This window comes from Borostomias antarcticus, assembly GCF_949987555.1.
Source record: "Borostomias antarcticus genome assembly, chromosome: 5".
NCBI lineage: Eukaryota > Metazoa > Chordata > Actinopteri > Stomiiformes > Stomiidae > Borostomias > Borostomias antarcticus.
In genome coordinates this window covers 18,851,096-18,873,543 of record NC_140238.1, presented here as the reverse complement: position 1 = coordinate 18,873,543, position 22,448 = coordinate 18,851,096, and the positions used below count along the sequence as shown (strand labels likewise).

The 22,448-nt window shown below is 46.4% G+C and overlaps 1 protein-coding gene across 1 annotated transcript in view; it reads left to right on the top strand.

Annotated features, from left to right (window-relative positions):
* Positions 1-12,881: 12,881 nt before the first annotated feature.
* Positions 12,882-22,448, top strand: part of pacrg (PARK2 co-regulated) — a gene marked incomplete at both ends in the record, with an annotated part of 183,172 nt that continues 173,605 nt past the window's right edge. The window contains one exon of the mRNA XM_084437696.1: positions 12,882-12,977. Within this exon, the coding sequence (XP_084293822.1) occupies positions 12,882-12,977 (96 nt within the window). The remainder of the gene's footprint in view (positions 12,978-22,448) is intronic.

Sequence of the window (22,448 nt, the reverse complement as noted above, 5' to 3'; positions counted from 1 at the left end):
TGGCAGGCAGCTGCTACGCTCAGCTGGTCAACCAGGGAGGACACAAGAAGAGAGGTAAGGTGCCGGAGGGACACATCCCTGACCAATGAGTCATCCTCCCCACCCCCCACTGCCACCAGGTTAGTGTCACCTCCTTTTCTCTTCACAAGGAGAGAGAGAGAGAGAGAGAGACCACCCAGCTCCAGACCTGCCGACCTACAGTACAATGTCCCTCATGTGAAGGTTAGGCTATTATCCAGGCCATTGGATAACACTGAATAGCCCACTGACATACTCTAGATACATATTGATTAGCAATACCTCCCTTACATTCAATAAGCCTTTGACCTGCAGTACAATATTGATGGCTATCTAAATAACACACAAGTCCGACTCTAAAGCCATGTTATCTTGTTAGACATAGCAGCTGAGATAGATTGAATTGATTCCACTCCTCAAGGACCGTACAGCTTCTTTCTTCCATTTAATAATGACAGCTAATGCTGTTTCTCTAACACAGAGCAAATCTGAACCATGCTGCCAAAGGTACTGTAATACTTGTGTTTGTCAATGAAATGAAATAAAAGCCTGGCTTGAAGACAACACATTTCTTAACAACTAAAGAGAAAGAGAGGAGGAGAGAGAGAGGGAGAGAGAGAGAGAGAGAAAGGGGGGATGTTTCCAGGGGGGAGAGTGGTTTTCACAGGCAGGATTGATAGACTCCATATTGTGAGCTAATGATGTCCCCGGGGTGTCAGTGTAAAACCATGAAACCCCCACGTGACACTGTCTCTGTCACACGACTGCCTCCATCTGTCTCGCCCTACTCTCTTTGTATGTCTGTCTGTCTCTCTCTCTGTCTCTCTCTCTCTCTCTCTCTCTCTCCCTTTATCTCTCTCTCTCTCTCTCTATCTCCCTTTATCTCTCTCTCTATGTCCTCTCACTCACTCTTCTCTCTATTCTTCTTCTCTCTGTCTCTCCATCTCTCTGTCTCTGTCTCTCCGTCTCTCTGTCTGTCTCTCTCTCTGTCTCTCTGTCTCTCTCTCTGTCTCTCTCTTTCTGTCTCTGTCTCTCTCTGTCTCTATATCTCTCTGTCTCTGTCTCTATGTATCTCTGTCTTTCTCTGTTTCTCTGTCCCTAGTAAGTAAGTCAGTAAAAGTGTTTTGTATAGCACCCCTCTCAGCATGAATGCACAGAGTGCTTCACACAAGGTGCAGGTGACAAAAAGTGCATAGTAAAATAAATAACATACATCACTGTCTCTCTGTCTCTATGTATCTCTCTCTCTCTCTCTCTCTCTCTCTCTCTGTCTGTCTGTCTGTCTCTATGTCTCTCTCGCTCTGTCTCTGTCTCTCTGCCTCTCTCTCTCTGTCTCTGTCTCTTTCTCTCTCTCTGTCTCTATATCTCTCTGTCTCTGTCTCTCTGTCTCACTGTCTCTATGTATCTCTGTCTCTTTGTCTCTGTCTGTATATGTCTCTCTGTCTCTGTCTTTGTCTCACTGTCTCTGTCTATCTGTCTCTGTCTATCTGTCTCTGTCTCTCCGTCTCTCTGTCTGTCTGTCTGTCTCTCTCTGTCTCTCTCTCTGTCTACCTATCTCTCTCTATCCTCTCACTCACTCTTCTCTCTAGTCTTCTTCTCTCTGTCTCTCTGTCGCTGTCTCTCTGTCTTTCTGTCTCTATCTCTGTCTTTGCCTCTCTGTCTCTGTGTCTGTCTCTGTCTCCCTGTCTCTGTCTCTGTCTCCCTGTCTCTCTGTCTTTGTCGCTGTATCTCTGTTTCTCTCCCTCTCTCTGTCTCTCTGTCTTTGTCTCTCTGTCTGTCTCCGTCTCTCTGTGTGTCTGTCTCTCTTTCTCTGTCTTTGTCTCTCTGTCTCTGTCTCTGTCTCTCTACCTCTGTCTTTGTCTCTCTGTCTTTGTCTCTCTGTCTCTGTCTCTCTGTCTCTGTCTCTGAAGCCCCACCTGCCTTTGTTTTTGATTACACAGATGCTAAACCGTAGGAGCACTGTTTCTATCAACTAATGTGAAATGACTGACAAACTTTCTCATCAATTTCCTTTCTCAGAAAATGGAATAATTGTCTATCCATTCAAATTCTACTGCTAAATGCCAATACCGTAAAAGCAGCCACAGAGACGTCTGAGAATATTTATTAGGAGGTATAATTATGCGAAGTCTGCAGGGTTGCACAGTGGAAAACAAGATCTTTAAACTGTTTGTCAGCGGTTTTGCAAGGGAAGGTAGAGTGAGAGCGCTCAGCCGTCTGAGAATCACAATCAGCTCTCTGATGCATCTGCTTCACACGGACATGCCAAGATGTCTCAAGACAGCCAAGAATAAGGAGTCTGTGCCCCAGGAGAGAAGCCATTGGTTTAACATTATCCCAAAACACAAAAGTATATAAGCTCTGCAAGTTGCTGTCACTTTCTGCTATTGACTGTGACATGTCTGCTGTGTGAGTCAGGAAGCATAGAGTTCAAGCGAGTTGTAAGAGAGGGAGATAGCATAGCTGAAAGCATTTTTGACAGGGACACAAAGCAAATAGAGGATAAAATGTGTGTTTGTGAGTATGAATGTGTGTGTGTGTGTGTGTGTGTGTGTGTGTGTGCGTGTACGCTCGTGTGTGTGTGTTGCAGATGACAGCCTCCAATATGAAACAGACCTCTGTTGTTCAGCTACTGTAGCTCCATCCTGTCTCTTGTCTTATTGATGTACGACTGCAGCTTTTGAACTGTTGGCACTGTAATCCTACAGAGGGTGACGGACTCTCTTATTTCCTCACGGTGAGGAGTTCTTTTAAGAGGCCTCAAATACAATGATGAACTGTCTGCCTGAGGCTTTAAGGACTGTCTGACCTGACTGACTGACTGACTGACTGACTGACCGGCATATGGATTGACTGACTGATTGTTTGACTGAAACAGTGACAGAATCAGAGGGGAGCTTCCCAAAAGCTTCATCGTAATCCTTTGACCTCCTTTGGTCTTATTCTTTGAGGTGACTGGTGCCGGGGGGGTGCATATTCACATAAAGAGAAGTGAACCCAGTAGAGATGCCCAGTACCTCTCACCTCCCTCTGATGAAGGAAGATCAACATCAGCCCAGGGGACTGTGAATCTCTCACTGCTGAGTTAGCCCGCTTAGCATAGCCTAGCCTATTCCAGCCTTAGTCTAATCCAATTTAGCGTACCTTTAGCCTAGCGTTGCCTAGCCTAGCTTTAGCCTGATTTAGCCTCAGCCTCAGCCTTAGCCATTGCCATAGCCTTAGCCTATTAGCCTAAGGCAGATTCATCATTCTAGGTAATAGTCTTCCCTGGTCTCCAAAAGATGATGCTGTCACATTTCAAAGTGGCCTGAAAAGCTGCTTAGTCTCACTTAAATGGTGTGTTATTGACAGAGGTCTCTTTCCACGGCAACAGCAGCAGTTAGCGGGAGGTTGTTATGGAGTCATCCCTCGTTCCACCAACGATGGATATTACAGTAGGACCCCACTCATCCGAACTTCAGAGATCCGAACCTCCCGGTCTACCGAACAGGCTTCAATAAACTTTTTTTTTTGAGCCTGCTTTCTGGTTACTGGTGGGATTTTCATTACACATCACCTTACTGTAGGCCTACTTGCATTTCAATCTGTCATAATAAACACGTACTGTATCCTACTGTGAATAAAAACAGAACTGTATGTAGACCTACATGTTGCCTGTAGGCTGTAGGCTACTGTCACGTTTAATTTCTTTGTTACTTTAATGTCGAGTGCAAAATGCAAACAAGTCTGCTGCGCGAGAGCTGCATTCCTTGGTAGCCAGAAAGCGCGTCAGCAACCTGAAGCAGAGGATTATCGAGTCATTTTCCGTTCCCAGTTAATGGACTTCAGGAACACAGACGTGTTGTAAGCATGTAGATTAGCCTACTAGGCCTACTGTATTTGTTAAATAATAGCCTACAGCCTAGGCCACGTTAGCCTACATTGGTTGTTTAGGCTGCAATAGCCTAAGACACGACAACTTGTCTGTCATTTCATTTATTTATTTATTTATTTATTATCATTTGCTCTAATTGTTCTAATGTTGGGTTGTTTTTAGGCTATACCATTTTCTTCTGTGAATACAGTAGCCTATCGATGCAGCGTAGGCCTCATTTGAGAATGAAGTACTGTATATGATCAAAGCATGCACTCAAGTGGAAATTCGTTTATTTTATTCTAGGCTACTGTACAGTAGGTCTATTATAGGCTAGGCTGTATGAGTTTTTAGTTTAGTTGGCTATTTGATTGCAATTTTGCATTTTCACAAGTAATTAAGGGTATTTATCGGTCTTTTATGAGTCTATATGGAACAAGTATACCACTTATTGAATTTCCCAAACAACCTCCTCTACTTTTGTAATGTTGCTTGGGTTCCTCTCTGTTCTGCTAGTTTGTCATCCAGCTCAGTATGTTTACTCATGGCTGATTATCCCATCAAGCCAATACATGTGTAGCCAGGCACGCTTGGTTTGGTTCATTACTGACTCAATCAATCCTCAGCGAGTCTTCTGAATCCTGTGAATCCTTTGTGACTCAAGCGGTAGGGGGGTAGGGAAGTGTGAAAGCTTTTGTGTTGTCATCAAGATGCAAATGATCCCTAGTGTCTCCATATGGTGGTGATGTTGTTTTAATGACTTCCTGCTCGGAGCATCCGCGACAGTACAGGTAGGTAAAAATATGCTAGTACAGTATGTCCACTCATTTGACGACTACCAGTTTCCATTTACCACTGTTAGATGCATAGGTTCATCAGCTTTTCTGCACACACACACACACATAAACACACACACACGTGCACACACACACACGCACAGATACACACTGTGTCATCGACTGCACAGTCACACTGCGCTCTGACGGGACTGCAGAGGAAAGGTCACGAGATGTAAAACACTGGAGGAATTCAGGAGTGCGAAAAACAACAGGGACTCTCTCTTTATGCAAACCGCTTGTTCTCTTTTTCTCTCTCTCTCTCTCTCTCTCTCTCCCTCTCTCCTTCTCCCAAGCAGCCGTCTCGCTTTGTTCTAATTTCCTCTCTTCGCAGCTTTTGACACTAACCTCATACCCGTCTGCCTCCCTGGTGGGTTACAGCAACCACTTTTAATGGATGTCTCCCTCTCTCTCTCTCTCTCTCTCTCACTGTCTCTCTCTCCACTTTCTATCTAACCCCACCATCTCTCTTTCTTCCTCTCACCCACTCATGCTCTCCATTCGTCATGGTCCTCATCTCCCCTCTCTGGTGATCTCTAGCTGTTCTCCTGACCGGGGGAGGGAGTCTGCTAATATTACCTACTTATCCCCACTGGGCTGGAAAATGGCACCAATCACTCACAAATACAGCATGAAAACTGACTTCCCTCACCACATGCAGACAAACAGCATCAAGCCTCATATCTCTCTCCCTCTCTCTCTCTCCCTCTCTCTCCCTCTCTCTCTCTCATCCTCTTCTTTTCTCTCTTTCTTACATTTTAAAATAATTAAATTAAATCCTCTTGTCTTTGCAAGGTTATAGACTGTGTACTCATGTAGCAGCACTAACATCTCAAGGCTTCTTTCGCACTTGCTTTTTCGAGAGGCAATTAATTACAGAACAGGTAAACACATGGCATGAGAGGAGAAAGACAAAACAACATCATCATCAACAACAACAATAACAACAACAAACAGAGCAGCAGCAGCCAGTGCCTGGTAGCGAGGCTTGACATGCGAGGCTTTGTTTGGAGACGTGACTCAATTATGTTCCTCTTTCTCAATTAAAACCGGGGGATGTGGACAACGTGTGCTGTTGTCACTCTGGGCGGAGCTGCAGAGGCCTGTCTGGCTAATCAGCCTGAATGGTGCTGGGGCCTGGGGGGCAGCCTGCCCCGTGCAAGCTGCCCTCCCCTTCATCCCCCAGATGGAGGCTGCCTGGAGGGGGGCCGCTCTGGGTGAGACCATGTTCCAAATTCCCCCACACAAGCATGCCGTGGAGTTAGAGCACACACACGCACACACACACACATGCACACACGCACGCACGCACACACACACACACACACACAGACGCACACACACACACACACACACACACACACACACACACACGTATAAACACAACCTTTGCTGAGAAGTGTCTCAGAAGTGTATGAGTGTCTCATAAAGGGTCACAGAGAATATTGCCTCTCTATTGATAAAAGACTCCAGATGATAAGCATTTGAACACAGTTCAATGCACATCAATCATACAGTAAACACCCATCTCGTACAGTATGAATCTGTGTGTGTGTGTGTGTGTTTACACGTTTCGATAAGCATTCAGACCTATACCCTTGTGTGCTACAAACATAAGTCCAGAGCAGCGACTGGCTTGTATATAGCTTCCTGTTCAGACTGTGTCATTTATACTTTTTAAAAATGTATTTTATTTGATTTCTTATTTTTATCTCCTTCTTTTTCCCTGCCTTTTGTGCTTTTTGCTATTTTTTTATTAGAGAAGTCTGGTCTAGTGGTACTGGGAATAGATCCTCACCCCCAATCTTTAACCTAGGTTTAGCAGTCTGACCTGACTGACTGACTGACTGGAGACCTGGAGATACTGTACGACGGATGTTATCTTCAAGGTACTCAGAATCACTATATGAATTATACAAATGTGTGTAGTACTGTAGGCCTTGGTCTACTCAGAGTGAGGCTAATACAAATGTACGGTTCACAAGGGCATGGAACAAACTAATTACATTTTGTGATATTGTATTGGTAAGCTTTTTTAAATGTATTTTATTTTATTTCTTATTTTTCTTCTTTTTATTATTGTGTTATATCTTCCATCTCATTTTCCCTGCTTTTTGTTCATTTGTCTATTTTTCTCTGTTGTAAAGCGGAATGAGCTGCATTTATTTGTCTGAAAGGTCCTATACTGTACAAATACAGTTGCATTATTGTTACTATTATTATTATTACTATTATTATTTTTATTATTATTTTTATTATTATTATTGTAAGCGCTGAGTCTATACATCCTCCTGTGCAGACCATGTCATATCCAAGCATTAATACGGTTTATTGGACCTTTCTCATTAGCCGACTGCATCTACACCCTCACACTTCACCCCAGCTTTTACCCACCGTCTCCAGGGTAACGCTTGCACTCCTGTAAACACTGTAGGCGAATGCAGCACCTGAACCCACCGGCCAATCTCTCCATTCAGGGATTAGAATGGGATTCCTGCGGTGCTGGCTGCTGCTTCAGATGTATTTTTTTTTTCCAGGCTCGCACTCAGAGCAAATGAAAATAGCTTTTCCTTCTTTCCCTCCCTCCTTCCCTTCCTCTCTCAGATACGTGGCAGAAGGAGGAGAAGAGAGGGTTGTGCATTTGATTGAGGCCGAGACGATGCCTTTGTTGTTTTCAGTTGGAATCATCGTCTTCATCTGATGCAAAGACCAGAATATGGTGACGGAGAGACAGAGATGTATGCTGTATAAACACACCACTGAGAGAGAACACTCCCTCTCTCTCTCTCTCTCTCCCTCTCTCTCTCTCTCTCTCCCTCTCTCTCTCTCTCTCCCTCTCTCCCTCTCTCTCTCCCTCTCTCCCCCTCTCTCTCTCTCTCTCCCTCTCTCCCTCTCTCTCTCCCTCTCTCTCCCTCTCTCTCTCTCTCTCTCTCTCTCCCTCTCTCTCTCTCTCTCCCTCTCTCTCTCTCGCTCCCTCTCTCTCTCTCTCTCTCCCTCTCTCTCTCTCTCCCTCTCTCTCTCTCTCTCCCTCTCACTCTCACTCTCTCTCTCTCTCTCTCATACACACTTACACACACACACGACACACACACGCATGCACACACACACACATACACATATACTACACACACATGCGTGCATGCACACGCACACACATACACACACACACACACACGCCCACACACACACTCTCTGTGGTGCAGCGGAGCCAGGGCGTGAGCGTGGGGTGGGCGAGCCTGGGTCTGTGGGGACGTGTGCAGGGTCGGAGGTCAGGGATGTGTGGGGAGGAGGCGCACAGAGGAGCAGGTAGGGCCGGGGCCGGAGCCAGGAGGAGTAGCGCTCACGGCCCGGGACGCTGCGGGGTCAGGGGGGCCACGGACCCGCCCAGCCCCGCCTCCCTGGGATGGGATGACGGGACGAGACGCCATCGCCGCGTGCTTTCAGAACCCCGCCCCCCTCCTCTCACACTCTTCCTCTCACCCCCCTCTCACACTCTTCCTCTCTCTCTCACCTGCTCTCTCCTGTGCTTTCTCTCTCTCTTTCTCACCCTTGCTCTATGCCTTTCTCACACACACACACACACACACACACACACACACACACACACACACTCACTCCTCTCCCGCTGTCGCTCTTATCAAAGGAACATTCATCTACCGCACCATGTTACTGTGAAACACTGCTTTTCTTTTCTCCAGTCCCTTCTCCCTATCCCCACAACACCCAAACACTCCTCTTCCATAAAGCCCTCAGCTCGCCTCCTGACATCGCTCTCTCTCCCACACCTATCGTACTACCAGGAGTGCATTTGCAGCCTCGCACAGATGTACGCTGCTGTCATATATATTTCAGTGTTTCAAAGCATATCCAGTATCACTGAATGCACATTCTCCTTAGGGCAAGAGTCGTTTTTCAAATGGACTATTTCCTATTTCCGATATTGTAATGACATCCGAGTCTTAGAGGTACTTAGAAACAATGCAGGAAAGAAAATGAACGTTACTGTATTAGGTCAGTTGTTCAATGCAGCCAATTGGATGAAGTCATTGTATTGACTAATGTTACTGGCGGAGCTTTCGATTGCAGTCGAATCAAGAAAAATCCTTGAATTCAGCTATCTGCTGTTCTTTCAATGAAGTTATGCCCACCAGTTCTGATATGTACTGCTCTGCAACATCGACACGGACCTCCTGAAGGGCAGCACCATTGTTATTGTTGTTATGATCATCCATCATCAACTAAACTGGACGGCAGACTGTAGCTGAGTGCAAACGGATTTCTCTTGAGAGTTGCCAGACTGAACCAGCCAGCCAGAATGTGAGCTCAGGGTAGTCTAACCTCATGAATTCTCAACCTCAGTTAGTGTCAGGTCAGTGAAGTCACTGTGGACTGTGACTGTGGTCAGTGAAGACACCGTGGAGCTGAGAGGCAAGAGACCACTGAGAGTATTCTATGGAAGTTATTCAAACTTTTCTACAGTAGCTTCATCAGAACTATCAACGTTTTCTGACAAAGAGGACAACTTCCCAGCCGTCAACTCTAACAACAGGCCATGAAGAATTACCACCAGCCGTCGAAGAACAACATCAAAAATGCGCCGGGGAGAAATAAAACACAGACGTTAGACAGAGAGAAACAGCTCCGGCCGCTGATTTGTGTAAACTCTACGATTTCATTATGGAAATGAATGTTTCACCTGCGTGTCTGGGGGCCTCAGACATGCAGCATCTCTGAATGCAGGGGGGTGTTAATAATGTTTTACTTAAACGCCATCTGTCCTGAACACCCGGGACGCACACCAATGCAGAGCCCAAGCGGGGCAATTAACGCAGGCAAGGTGTTGGTGAAGCCGGGGGCAGGTTGTTGGGTTGGGGGGCGGCGTAGCCTCCTGCCATGGGTAAAAAGTGGCAGATGTGATGTGGAGTGTCAAGCTTTCGTTAGAAACAGGCTCTCTCATCTCCTCCCTCTCTCTCTCTCCCCCCTCCCACACTCCCTCTCTCGACCCCCATCTGGCTGCCTATGATTGGCTTCCCTGTATCATCTTCACTTAGGGAGATTTGTTGTGAAATATAGAGGCTTTAGAAATGCCCGTCTCTTCTTATTTGAATGCGTGATGCTGCAATGGCGGCGGCATCTGTCTGGTGAATGAGAGGCGTGCTGTTTTTGCTCAAGTGAGAGCAAATTGCATTTGCCCTGCCATACAGAGTTAGTTGCTGCGGAGGTCTTGTGTGAGTGTGAATCTAAGAGAAATGGATGGAGAGAGATAGGTGGGTAAACAGAAAGAGAGAGAGAGGGAGGGGCCGACAGAAAGAGGTAGAACGAGACAGGAGACGGGGAGGCATAAAGAGGAAGGGACGAGGAAGACAGAGGAGGGGAGAGAGAGAGAGATAGAGAGGTGAAGAGACAGAGAGGGTCTCTCTCCAGCCATCCAGTATGTTGAAGACGGTACGGTAGCAGTTGTCCCCGGGAGGGACCCCCCCTGTGGGACGGCTGGCGTGAGCACTCACAGGTTCAAGGTCACGCTGACCCTCAGAGGGAAGCTGGGACCGTCCGGGGGGGGGGGGGGGGGGGGGGGGTAGCAGGGGGCAGGGAGAGATCAATGAGACACCAGAAACAGGGATGGAACTGTAACACAGCGCGGCTGGATAAAGTGTGTGCGTCTGAGGAGGTGCATGTGCAGCTAAGCCCTATCTGGTTGGTCAGCTACACGGTCATAAAAGGCCTTTTCTATTAGGATGGTACTGAACTCAGAACAATACAAGAGACTTAACGATATGCAAGGACACATATCCAACATGACATGAAAAACAATATTTGCTATTGAGCTATTGGTTTTCAATTAAAAATTTCAACATGGAAATACTGGATCAAAGTGCACACAGTACATGGCTGGCCTGCACCAGTGGAAGTGTTACAGTAGCTGGTCAGAGCCCCAGCCCAGCCCTCCCACATCAGAGGGCCTCCCAGACGCCTCTATAATTCATGAGGATCAATACGTTGTGGCTTTCAGGGGCGAACCTTGCGACTCCAGACCCATATCAAGTATCTCCGCCAACCGCCTAGCTTAAAGAGAAGCGTGCATTGGTTGCATCAATGCCTCAGGGAGATGAAGTATATCCCATTTGGCTTTCCATACTGTATATCTTAACCTTTATTACTGCAGGGGAAACACAAAACACTGCCTGTGGAGGGCTGGGCTTCAAAGACCTCCAGCAAGATACAGCATCTGGCATTTAACAGCCATCAATACTCAAGCTCTTGACTTCTGTTATGGCCGTCTGACTCTCAAAACTGGCTACACGGTCAGATTCCAGTGCTGTAATTCCCATTGTGGACAGACCCCTCCCCCTTCTCCCACACACACACACATGCAGAGGCACCCCCCCACACACACACACCATACACACACAACTTTCTCTCACCTCTGGCAGTCATCCTACAATATTTATCAGGTGACACTAGCATCACCTGCTTAGCGAGGTCCCACAGACACCTTGTGACATTCTCTGCCTGAAGCCATGGGGGCCATGTCTGCCTGAAGCCCTGGGGGCCATGTCTGCCTGAAGCCCTGGGGGCCATGTCTGCCTGACTAATGCCTGACATAACCGCAGATTTGGTGCATGGTAATTGATGGCGTGAATGTCTCAATTTCCTGCTGAGATTATCTTGGGCTCTCCGTCAACATCTAGGTATATTTTGCCTTAATGATGTCATAATGGCCGCTCTACCTCAGAGTGGATGCTGCCAGGGCACCAGGGTGGCGCAGCAAATGAGCTGGAGATCAAACCAGGCACACAACAATGAAGATGGAGAGACGGCGCGGAGGAAAACACGGGCTATTCATCAGGGTTGTTGTCCTCTCCAGCTACTGTAGCCGTAGTGCCTTCGACATGGGGGGGAGCAGCGAGGGCAGCAGTGTGTTCTTGTCCTCTTTGTCTGTGCCAAATGTAGTCTCTGCAAGATCAAAAGAAAAAGTGTACACACATACGCACGCGCAGTCTAAACACACACACACACATACCACATCATTAGTGCCTAAAAACAGATACTTTTAATTCTCTATTATGCTATGCACATCTTTTATTTGTCCTTGTGCAATATTTTATCATTTTAAAACCTGCTTTGCTAAGTCTCAACATCCACCCCCACACGCATGCAGTTTGCTGTAGACAATATGATATTTTCTCCCCCTCGAACAGTATGATACCACCATTCCATTTGAACAACCATTTCTCAGTCCGTCTGAATTCATGCTGACGCCCCAGTTTGCTTCTTTGAAAACTCCTCTTCCTCTTTTTAATCCTCTGCTTGGAGAGAGGGCCAGCGACCACTGCTGACGGGGACATAACTCTCCTTCCCTGCATACCTTGTTTACAGTCTTCCCCTCCACCGCCACCATCCACTCTCAATGGAGCCATAAAAAACAAATAGGGGCTTTTAGAGAAATTGCCTGTGCACTGAAGATTAATAACAGTTGCCCAGCTCCTGCAGAAAGTCCCCAGAGGCAAAAGGACATTGGAGATTAAAAGTGCCACATCCCTAAATTGGAATGATTCAATGCCAAGGCAGGCTCTTTTCTAACCAGTTTTTGGGAGTCAAGGCCTCAGTCACCTTGCCAGACAAAGCCGTTAAGAATTTGGGGTGGTGGTCTGCTTTAGCCTAGTCTAGGAGGGTGTGATTTGTCCTTTTTCCCAGAGTGAAATGGAGAATGTTGATGCATATTCTAACCATATTTATGGGATTGAAGATCATAGCTATGGCTTTTTGGGGATATTCATTCAGGAATTAAAGACACTGGTGATATAAATACTTAATCAGTAAATTATTTGAAATAACGTAACAATTAACTTAAAATAATGAACAACAATAAATTACCATTTATACCATTGCTTATATCTCATACATTTCATTACAGTAATATAAGGTGTGCGTTTAAAATAGACTACTCACACCTTAAATTATCAAATAATAAAATGTTGCACGGGACGTTGTGGGGTTTCTATGGTAACGGGACCTCCGCATAGCAACCAGAAAAGCGTCTTCAAAGTTCCTAAGCAACCCTAACAGAAACAAGTATAGCTAGCTCGCAAATGTTGCTTGGTAAAGTGGCATAATACATTTTAGATAGTCGCTAAACGTTTTAGGTGTTAGTTTGTAACATTACCGGCTTTCTCATGTTTACAAATATGAGAGCGTTAGACATTTCCAAGGCTGGGGGAGAGCTGAGAACCGAAGGGTTCACAGTGAAGTCAACGATGAAGAACTCCGTGGTAAGTTTGAATCATGTCGGAATTAACGTTAGTGCTAACTGAGTAGGACATTTCGCAAGTTAATTATTTCTCTCGCAAGTGTAAATATAATGTGTTTTGCACTTAAAGTCAAACGATATCACTGGCTCAGCAGGCATGCCAGCGGCTGAATGTGTCTGTAGGGTGGCACATAACGTACAGTTATGAATCTTTGCTCTTTGCTAGTCTAGCAAAAGATCAACAGCCTGAGCCTGGCCAGCGGTAGAATTATTAAAAATCTGTCAAGTTACTGGGCGAACAAGTGCATATGTCATGACAAATGTCACTGAAAAAAAAGCTATAGAAGTATCATGGGCCGGTAGCCTTCCTCTTGAAACCCCTTGGAATAGGGATCTTGACTATAATGCAAATACGTACCTGTAGGTAGTCTACTTTAGCTGGATAATGCACTAGCATTGGATTGTCATTCAGCAACCTGAGTCTGACCCGTTCTGAGAACTGAGACGTATGAGAAAGGAGAGAATGGACTGGCCATGGCACATTTCAGGACTGCCATTCCGATTCAGACAATGTGAATTTGCTTTCAAAGAAATAGGCTGCTTTTGCGTTTTAAAAGCTGTGAATGAAATGTGTGTGTGTGTAGGCTATGTGCGTGTGTGTGTCTCTCTCTGTGTGTGTGTGTGTGTGTGTGTGTGTGTGTGTGTGTGTGCGTGTGCATGGCAGCGTGCTCTTCTTTGAAAGATATAACGTTAGTCTCTTTCAGGGGCAGAGACTGCAGGACGCATCACGGAGGTGGAGCATTTCTCCTCTAGGGAGGCGTCTGTCTCTTATGGATGCTGGGCAGAGGCTGCTCCTCATTTCTCCTCTAGGGAGGCGTCTGTCTCTTATGGATGCTGGGCAGAGGCTGCTCCTCATTTCTCCTCTAGGGAGGCGTCTGTCTCTTATGGATGCTGGGCAGAGGCTGCTCCTCATTGACACCCTCACGGCAGCCCTACTCCCCTTTACCCACCCTGGCCCTGTTTATCTATCCACACGCCTCAACTCTATGAATCTAATAGCAGGCATTATCAGCAGCCCTGCGTTTGCTTGGCAGCAGTGGTACTGCTGCCTACCGTGTTCCTCTCCCCTCCATGTCCGTCGGAGACTACCTGTAGTAGGCTACGCTGCACAGGGAACAGCCACAGCCATTAGCGCCAGGCCTTCGGTGAGATGATTGTCCCCATAGACTTGGAAAGTAGCAGTCACCATAGACTTGAGTTAAAGGGAAATATCCAAAGTGGCCCAGACCAGACACCCCCTGTCCATATCAGACCAGATGAAGATGGATCAGGAGAGAGTAATAGATATAAGAGCCCATCAGTCCTAATTGACGGCTCCTATTGATTGGTCAAGAAAACCCATCTCTTCCACCAGGAAGTTGTGAAATTTAGACAAACAGCCCTGTATGCAGGGTAGCATTATGCCATTATCAAACTCATTACGGCGGCCTAAGGCTACTGCTGAAATCGTTCCAGTGGCTTAAGCTCAGACGAACTGTTGATCTGGCTTATTCACGGTGCTATTTATCTTGCAAGTCTATTTTCTCATTTTAGTTATGAGGCGTTCCAAATGGATAGAATGTAGCCTAATGATAATCACGGTGCATGCATGTGAAAGGCTCCTGGGCTGTATTCATGCCGGTTGAATAGAGCAGCTGAGATGTGAGGAGTGTAAAGTGGTGATGATGAACACCCATGGCATAAGGTCTCTGTGATTCTCATCTTGAGTGAAGGCAGCAGGACATTTACTTGGCAAATGTTTTAAATTCATTGTTTTGGAGTGCAGTATGAGAGTGTGCGTGCATGTGTGTGTGTGTGTGTGTGTGTGTGTGTATCGTGTGTATGAGTGTGTGTGTGTGTGTGTGTGTGTGTGTGTGTGCGTAAGTGCATAGCTATTGTCACTCCACAGCTACACTGTGCAGTGGATGCAAAGCAGGAAAGGCTCCTTTATCAAATTATTTTATGCCGCAACCGATTGACTGAATAGGCACCTTTTCTTACTCTTCTTTCTTGCCTTATAGCCTACATTTTTCTTTGAGACTCATTAGAATTTGAATTCCACTGTGTGGAAAGTGGAGACCTTGTCGCGCAAACATTGTGCCAAAGGCTAGATCACCAAGAAGTTCATTCTTTGTTATCAGAAACAATCTGCTTCCAAAGAGGGGAGGTTGAGGGGAGTAGGTCTAGATTCTACAGTACATTTACAAGGCCGGTTCATAGGTAATAAAGTAGGCCATTCTCAGACGGCTCACAGTACTACTCTGGCTTGTTTTTATGTTTCCCTTAGCACCTTTTTAATATAAAAGAGAAGCTGGGTTTGTTACAGTACCATTGTACAACAGAGCATCAGGTGTCGGTTAAAGGCTGCGTGTCTGAATCGCTTTGTCTGACCTGAATCTCTGCAATAGACAGCCTGCAATTCAGTTGAACTCTTCGTGGCTTCATCTCCTGTGCAATTATTCTCCACTCCTTTAGTAACAACAGCAGGTTTTTCATTACTCTGTTTCCCCAGCAGGCTAGGAGGAATGGGGCGAAGCCTGAAAGCCGGCAGGGGTGTCTTGTAAGAAGTTGGCCTAGTGTAGTCTACAGTATATCTTATCTTTACCCATAGGGAGTTGCTGTAGTGTTACACTATTTATCAGCCTTTCATTGGACTGATGTAGAAGAATTATATGAAAAACTCAGCTTTTAGCAGTATTTATTGTATGCTGTAGTAGCCCGGGGTTTTGTCGTTAGAAATTGCTAACATGCACTTTGTGAAAGTCCAGTGTTAACTAATCAGTTGGTGCCAGAATGGGCTGACATAGGTCTACAGCCAGGGGCTGATGTCTGCGTGTCAGCAGTCCTCTCACATTCACCGTGTCTTCAGCAAAGCTCGTCACATGCATCTCAATTTCCCAGCTCAGGAAGTTTGATCCAAACAATTTAACTGCCTCCCCCTCTCTGAGCCAAAAGGTTACTTGCAGCGATTGCCTCATATACCTCCACGCAGCACTTAGGAGAATTAAGTGATGAAGTGGGCAGCAGCAGGAGCGGCGGCTGCCTTGTTATGATGACAGCAGCAGATCTAGGGGGTGTCGCCGCGCCCCCTGTCAAAGCCGCTCCGCACCGGCCTGTGCTGCAGGAGGCCTGCTCCCTCCCTCCCTCCCTCCCTCCCTCCCTCCCTCCCTCCCTCCGTGGCTGAAGGTCATCAGCTGTCCTGTCGTCCAGAGCCCTCAGGTAGAAGCCTGGCTTGAACCCCCCGGTATTCACTGTCCACGACAACCTCAAGGGCCCCGCCATTTTGAGGATGCACAGCCTGCCGTGCCAAGACCTTAGTCACATAGACAGATCGCCATGAATTCATTCTAAGCAAAAAGTCATCCTGTCATTCAAAGGAGCCATATTACGGTGCTTTGTGCTTTGCCTAGTGCATTGAAAATGCCGTCCCTTGTATCCGCAAATGGAGGTCAACTGAATACCCGAAGGCTAAATGCTGGACACAAAACCATTAGACTAGGTAGACAACCTTTTGCTGTATGTTTTGGAGGGTTCAGTGCTCTGTAGTCTGTTCCCTTCCTCTCGCTCTGTGGTCCCTGACATGTCGCTCCAGAAGCTGTGATTTGTAGATAACAGCAAGGCCATTTGGAGCCTTAAAAGGGCTGGGGATTATTATGGCGTGGACTATTTTTGGCCATAGAAGCTGAATCAATACCATGCCGCGCACTGTCCCTCCTCTCTGTGATTCATCCTGTCGCTTAGACCCAAAGAAGAAATAGCCATTTTGTATCCTGGTTGGAGGTGGTCACCTTCCGTTTGGACCAGAGAGACAAAAAGTTGTTATTTTCAGCTTATTTCAGTCTTGTTTCACATTGGTGAGAATTTATATGGAGGACAAGTACATGTATTTGGATGGAGAGCTGAGAAACAGAACAGTGAACTGATCATTTAATTTCTTTGAAATATGTAGGCGTGTCCAGATCTCCTTTGGAAACATTTCACCAGATGAAAGCTCTAACCTTCCTGTCCTGGTGTAACCCTCTGTTCCTCTTCACACACACACACACACACACACACACACACACACACACACACACACACACACACACACACACACACACACACACACACACACACACACACACACACACACACACTTCAGTCAGTCAGATATAGTACGCTTCTACAGAGCATAGCACATTTCACCTGAGACCACAAATCGATACCGCGGCCCCATGATTCTCTTCTCTGAATTACACGTGTCGCCCTGACCTTTGGTGTTGTGGGGGTCTGGAGATTGCTGGGGCCGGCAGCCCTGATAGACTCAGACTGCCGTACCTAGACCCCATTTAGCTCCTGGCCTACGGGAGTTGCTTGTAGCCTAGTCTTTCTACAGCAGCTGTCGGCTAACTGACCCCAACCCCCTCTCGGGGGACAATGATGGAGACAACACGACAGCTAACTTCTTCTCCACCGTACGTGACCTCCATCTCTCATTCTTCCTGCCGAATCATCATCACTCACTTCCCGCAGACCACCTTCTCCGCTCCAACGTCTCGCTCGTCCTGTCTCTCTCTCCCTGTCTCTCTCTCTCTTTTCCTTAACCCCCCATCCCCACACATTTCCCTGACACTAGAGCTCATAATTTGCTCGGCATGATAAATAATTGTCCCGTCGTGTGTGTGTGTGTGTGTTAAGGGTGGAGGGGGGGTTGAGATCCAGGCTAGGGGAGCGAGGGTAGCAGAGCGAGCGCTGCTGGTTGGTTGACATGCCCCTGTCCCGTCCCGTCCCAGCGTCTGCCCCTGTGGGCTCCATCCATCATTCCCCCGCCGCCGGCGCCGCATCGCCCGCCATCTCCTGAGCCACTGGAGCGATGGCTGCCACCGAGCTGTGACAGGGAGCTGGGGAGAGGTCTGATATGCCTCTCTCTGGCATCTCTCTCTCTCTCTCTCTCTCTCTCTCACTCTCGTCTCGCTTCTCTCACTCTCTGCTTCTCTGCATGCTACAGCTCTCAATCTTTCTACCTTTACCTCTCTCTCCCTCCATAGCTGCCTCTCTCTCTCACTCCACCCCCCCCCCCTTCCTTTCAACTATTTTGTCAGGCTCACCTCAGCCTTATTAACACTGCGGACGTGTAATCCATTCTGGTAATCGTCTGTCATGTAGCGTGGGGGGGAACTGGGTCATGGTCACTAACGCGTTATTGGCGATCACTGCCGGAGGCCTGCATCCCCTTAACGCTGTTGCTCTATTGATCAACCAGCAGGCCTGAGGGTCCTGGGCTGGACACTGGCTGACTCCCAAATGCTTTTCACTTCCATTTTTGTTGAATTCTGTCTTCAAGTTGGCACCCTAGTTTCTATTTCAAAGGGCAGCATTACACCGTGAGTTAAATGTAAAAACACTATGGGGATTCAAAATGCAGACACACAGTAAGTTACACACAGACATATACGCACGCACATGCACACACACACACACACACATACACACACACACACATACACACACACATACACAAACACACACGCACACACACATACACACACACATACACACACACACACACGCACACACACATTTCTCAGTGCTCGGCAGCACTAATGAAGTTAATCAGAAAATGCCTCTCCCACATGAAACAGGCGTTTAAAGATGAATAGATACCAGCTTGGCTTCTGAAGTACGTGATTGCTAAAATTGCCTTGACCTTTTTCCTGGTGCACAGCAACTCCATCTGGCAAAGCTCTGTGGTCAGGATGTGGGGAATGTTTGCCGTGGCATTCTATCATGACCTTCTGCGGCTCCACGCAGTGACGACTATTGTGTTTGCTTTCTCTGAGCTTGCTTTTACAATGATGAGGCTGGGCCCTAGTCTGTTGCATCCTCCTTGAAGACAGAGTTGAATTCTAATTAGATTGCCTTTAATAGACAGGACCGTTTATTGCTTCTGCAAAACTCCATTTCTTCTCCGGGAGTTAATTAGCTCATAAGGCAAACAGTGAGGACCCCCTATAAACAATAGCCAATCTGCAGGACCAGAGCCAGCAGCTATACTAAAGGCTCACACTAGCTTAGCCTTTTAGGCTATATAGATGGACGTTGCCAGATTTTTCAGTAATGACATTGTCGTTCAGTGGGTCAGAATGAGAACCGGCCAACCTTCCCCCCCATCCCACTGCGACATGTCCTTGTGTCTGGGCTCTGAGCAGTGTGAGCCAGGTTGTCTTTGTTGTTGAGTTGGATGACTTAACATGGCAGCTTTTACCCTTGATTACACTGAAGTCCCTGGCTAATGATGATTACACAGTAATTGTTCACCTAGGCCTATTCAATCAAGGAGTTGATCAGAGCCAACATCTAGGCATAACTGTGCGAACAGACTACCATGACAGGTGTCGTTTACAATGCTACAAATCACCAGCAATCCAGTAGACAAAGGCCTAGGCTATTTTGTTGTCTGCCTACAAGATATCTGGGACTATGTGATATAGAGCATCTATCAGGACTGTTTAAAGGTGCAGTATGCTCACAAGCACTTTTGCAATTCTCATTACATCCCGACAGCAGTCAATAAATAAAGTGCGCTGACACTAAAATGAAATAAATCTGTAATCTGTGGAAGTCGCAGGACTGTAATAAGTGTGTCCAATCTTTTTGAGTTGCCAAATTGAAATGATTGGATGGCTTACGGTACATGCAGGGGTGAAAATTAACTTTTTGTCTCACGGTGAGTCACCTGCCAAGGGGACTGTAGATGAAAAAATCTACCGGCCAAGTATATATTTTTTTCAGATAGCCTTCTGAAATCTAGTCGCCAATTGGAAATTTTACCTGCATTTGGCTGGTGGCAGGTGTTAATTTTCAGCCCTGGGTACATGCCTGTCAACCTACCTACATTACTGTACAGCGAGTATTATTTGTTTCCCCCCGCTTTGGAGGAGTGGTTTTGGAGGGAGGCCTGAAGGGAGGGATGGGGATTTTGTCCTTGTCCTGCATTTTTCAAAATCTTTCAAAAATGTTTTCCTAAGTCTTAACAGGAAATCACAAACCACATACGGCACCTTTAAGGCCTCAGCAACAGTGCTGTGTTGCGGAAGAAACAGCTTCAGCTGTAGGTACTGTACCAAGATGATCTGGCCATTGGTATTCTCAGCCAGCAGCTACTGGAGACATGATTGCCAATGATTGATATCTCTTTCTCGATGCTGGTCAGCGAGGGTCGATCAATAGGGCCTTTGCCCAGCGCTCATGATAACACCACTTATTTAGACCTACAGACCTGCTGCTGCAGAAGGGAGAGCATCAACCTTTTATCTGGACAATGTCTAGAGGGGCCAGGAACCTTTCATGACAACAAAATACATAAACCCTATGAGCTGTCCATATTGTGCTTATATTAGACAGGCTGATATTTGTTTCTATTTCTTTGTCTCAACAAGGTAGGCTACAGCATAATTTAAAGCTACATAAGATAACACTTTGGCGGCCCCTCTGGTCATGATAAAATTGGCACTGCGTTTTAAGAACCACACTTCCCACAATCCCCCGCTCACTCGCTGTAAAGATGGGGAAAAAATATGATAAAAAATGCGCGTGGACAGACTGGATTGGAAGATTGTAGCCACTTCAATTGACTTTCTGCAAGGATGGCTTCAATGCAGGTCTTCTTTATTTTATGTACATGTAGATAAATTACATTGAGCGAAGTGTTTGTTGTCTTCCTGATATTGTGACACGCAAAATGCATCACTTCGGTTTCCGCCACAAGATATTGAACTATAAAAAAGTTACCTCATTGAGCTTTAATAGCCTACATCAGCTGTTTATGAACACAAGGATAGAGCAGGCTAACACAATCTGGGAATCGACTCCCTCCGTAGTCGGCGTGTCCTTGCCAGAGGAGACCCTGCCCTTCTCAGCAGTCTGATATGAGTGGGAGCGAGACATGTGCCCCTCCTCAACCACGTGTTCAGATCACATACTGCATGCATCAACATAATGGAAACCACAGGGAGAAAATCGATGTATCGCACCAACACTGCTGGCTCAGTCCAGCACTGCAAAACGACTGGCCTTTCTTCCTTGGAAACAAGGAAACAAAAACAAAAAAAATGGATTCTTTCAAGATCACCTAAGCAATAATATTGGCTTGACCTTTAGAGTTTTGCTGACTTGCCTTAACCCAAACAACCTACTGTTCTCCATCCCTCAAGCCTCAAGGGTAGGAACAAAATGTCATGTTCTTTGATGACAGAGATTCATGCATATGTGATTGTCATAGCTCTGTTGACTAGCGCTAGCGTCAGCCTTTATCTCAGCGCATCCTGTTGTCTGATCACTACTGAATTTGACTGGTCCCGAATCAACAGTGTTTGTTTGAGTGCTTTGTGCATGTGTGTATGTGTGCGTGTGTGTGTGTGTGTGTGTAGGACTAGATTAGGCTACATGAGGTTGTACACACTCTTCTAGATTTCCAGGAAGGTTTCTGCTCCTACAGGCACTGCCCTCCTGACCTCCATATGAGTCCAGTGTGGACTGGAGGCCCAGCTGGGCCCAGGCAGCGCAGCGGGAGGCAGACAGAGGGAGGTTGAGAGACAGATTCAGAGGCAGCAGTGATGGAGAAAGACAGAGGCAGACAGACGGGCAGATCCCTGTCAGCTCTGCTCAAACTCAGCCTCAAACGTGTCACCCTCACTCTCACTTACCAAACACATTCCACTAACAAGGGGTTTGATAAGTGCACGGCAGGTCAAGAACCTGCTCTCCACTCTCTCTTTCTCTCTCTCCATCTCTCTCTGTCCCTCTCTTTCTCTCAATTTTTCTCTGTCTCTCTTTCTCTGTTTCTCCGCCTCTCTCTCTCTCCATCTTTCTCCATCTATTCATAATAATAATAATTAAAAACAATTACAGGTCGACATACAAATGTCAAGAGCCATGGATTTAAACTCTGCGATTGAAGGAAGTACATTAAAGTCCCAGTTAACCAAAATCAGAGATTTGCTTGAAAACACATTCTATGTGTTAGTGATGCATTGCTGATAACATGTAAAAATGGGATGAACCATGTGTAGTACTGAATTGTGAAGTTAGACCAGTTTTGTGTTTTGACCAGTTTTGATTTCTGGATTTTCTGGGCGGGCTTAAAACGGTACTTGTTGACGTAGAGCGGTGTTCTTAGCATATCCCCGCCCTAACACTATATAAAGCTAGAACGGATTTGAATCTTCGGTTCTCCTGCTCAATCTTGAGTCTATAATTAGCTAGTTTTAACCAGCAGTCTAGATTTAGCTAGTTTTTCTTAGTTAGCAATGCCTATGCATAAAACTAAACGAAAATGCATCCTTCCTGGATGCCAGCAGGAATTGGATGATAAGGTCTCCTTCTTTCAACTCCCGAGTAAAGCTGAAATGAGAAGCAAATGGTCAGCATTTTTGAAGAGCCATGGTGTTACAGAGGAGTCTGTCACCGCTAGCGC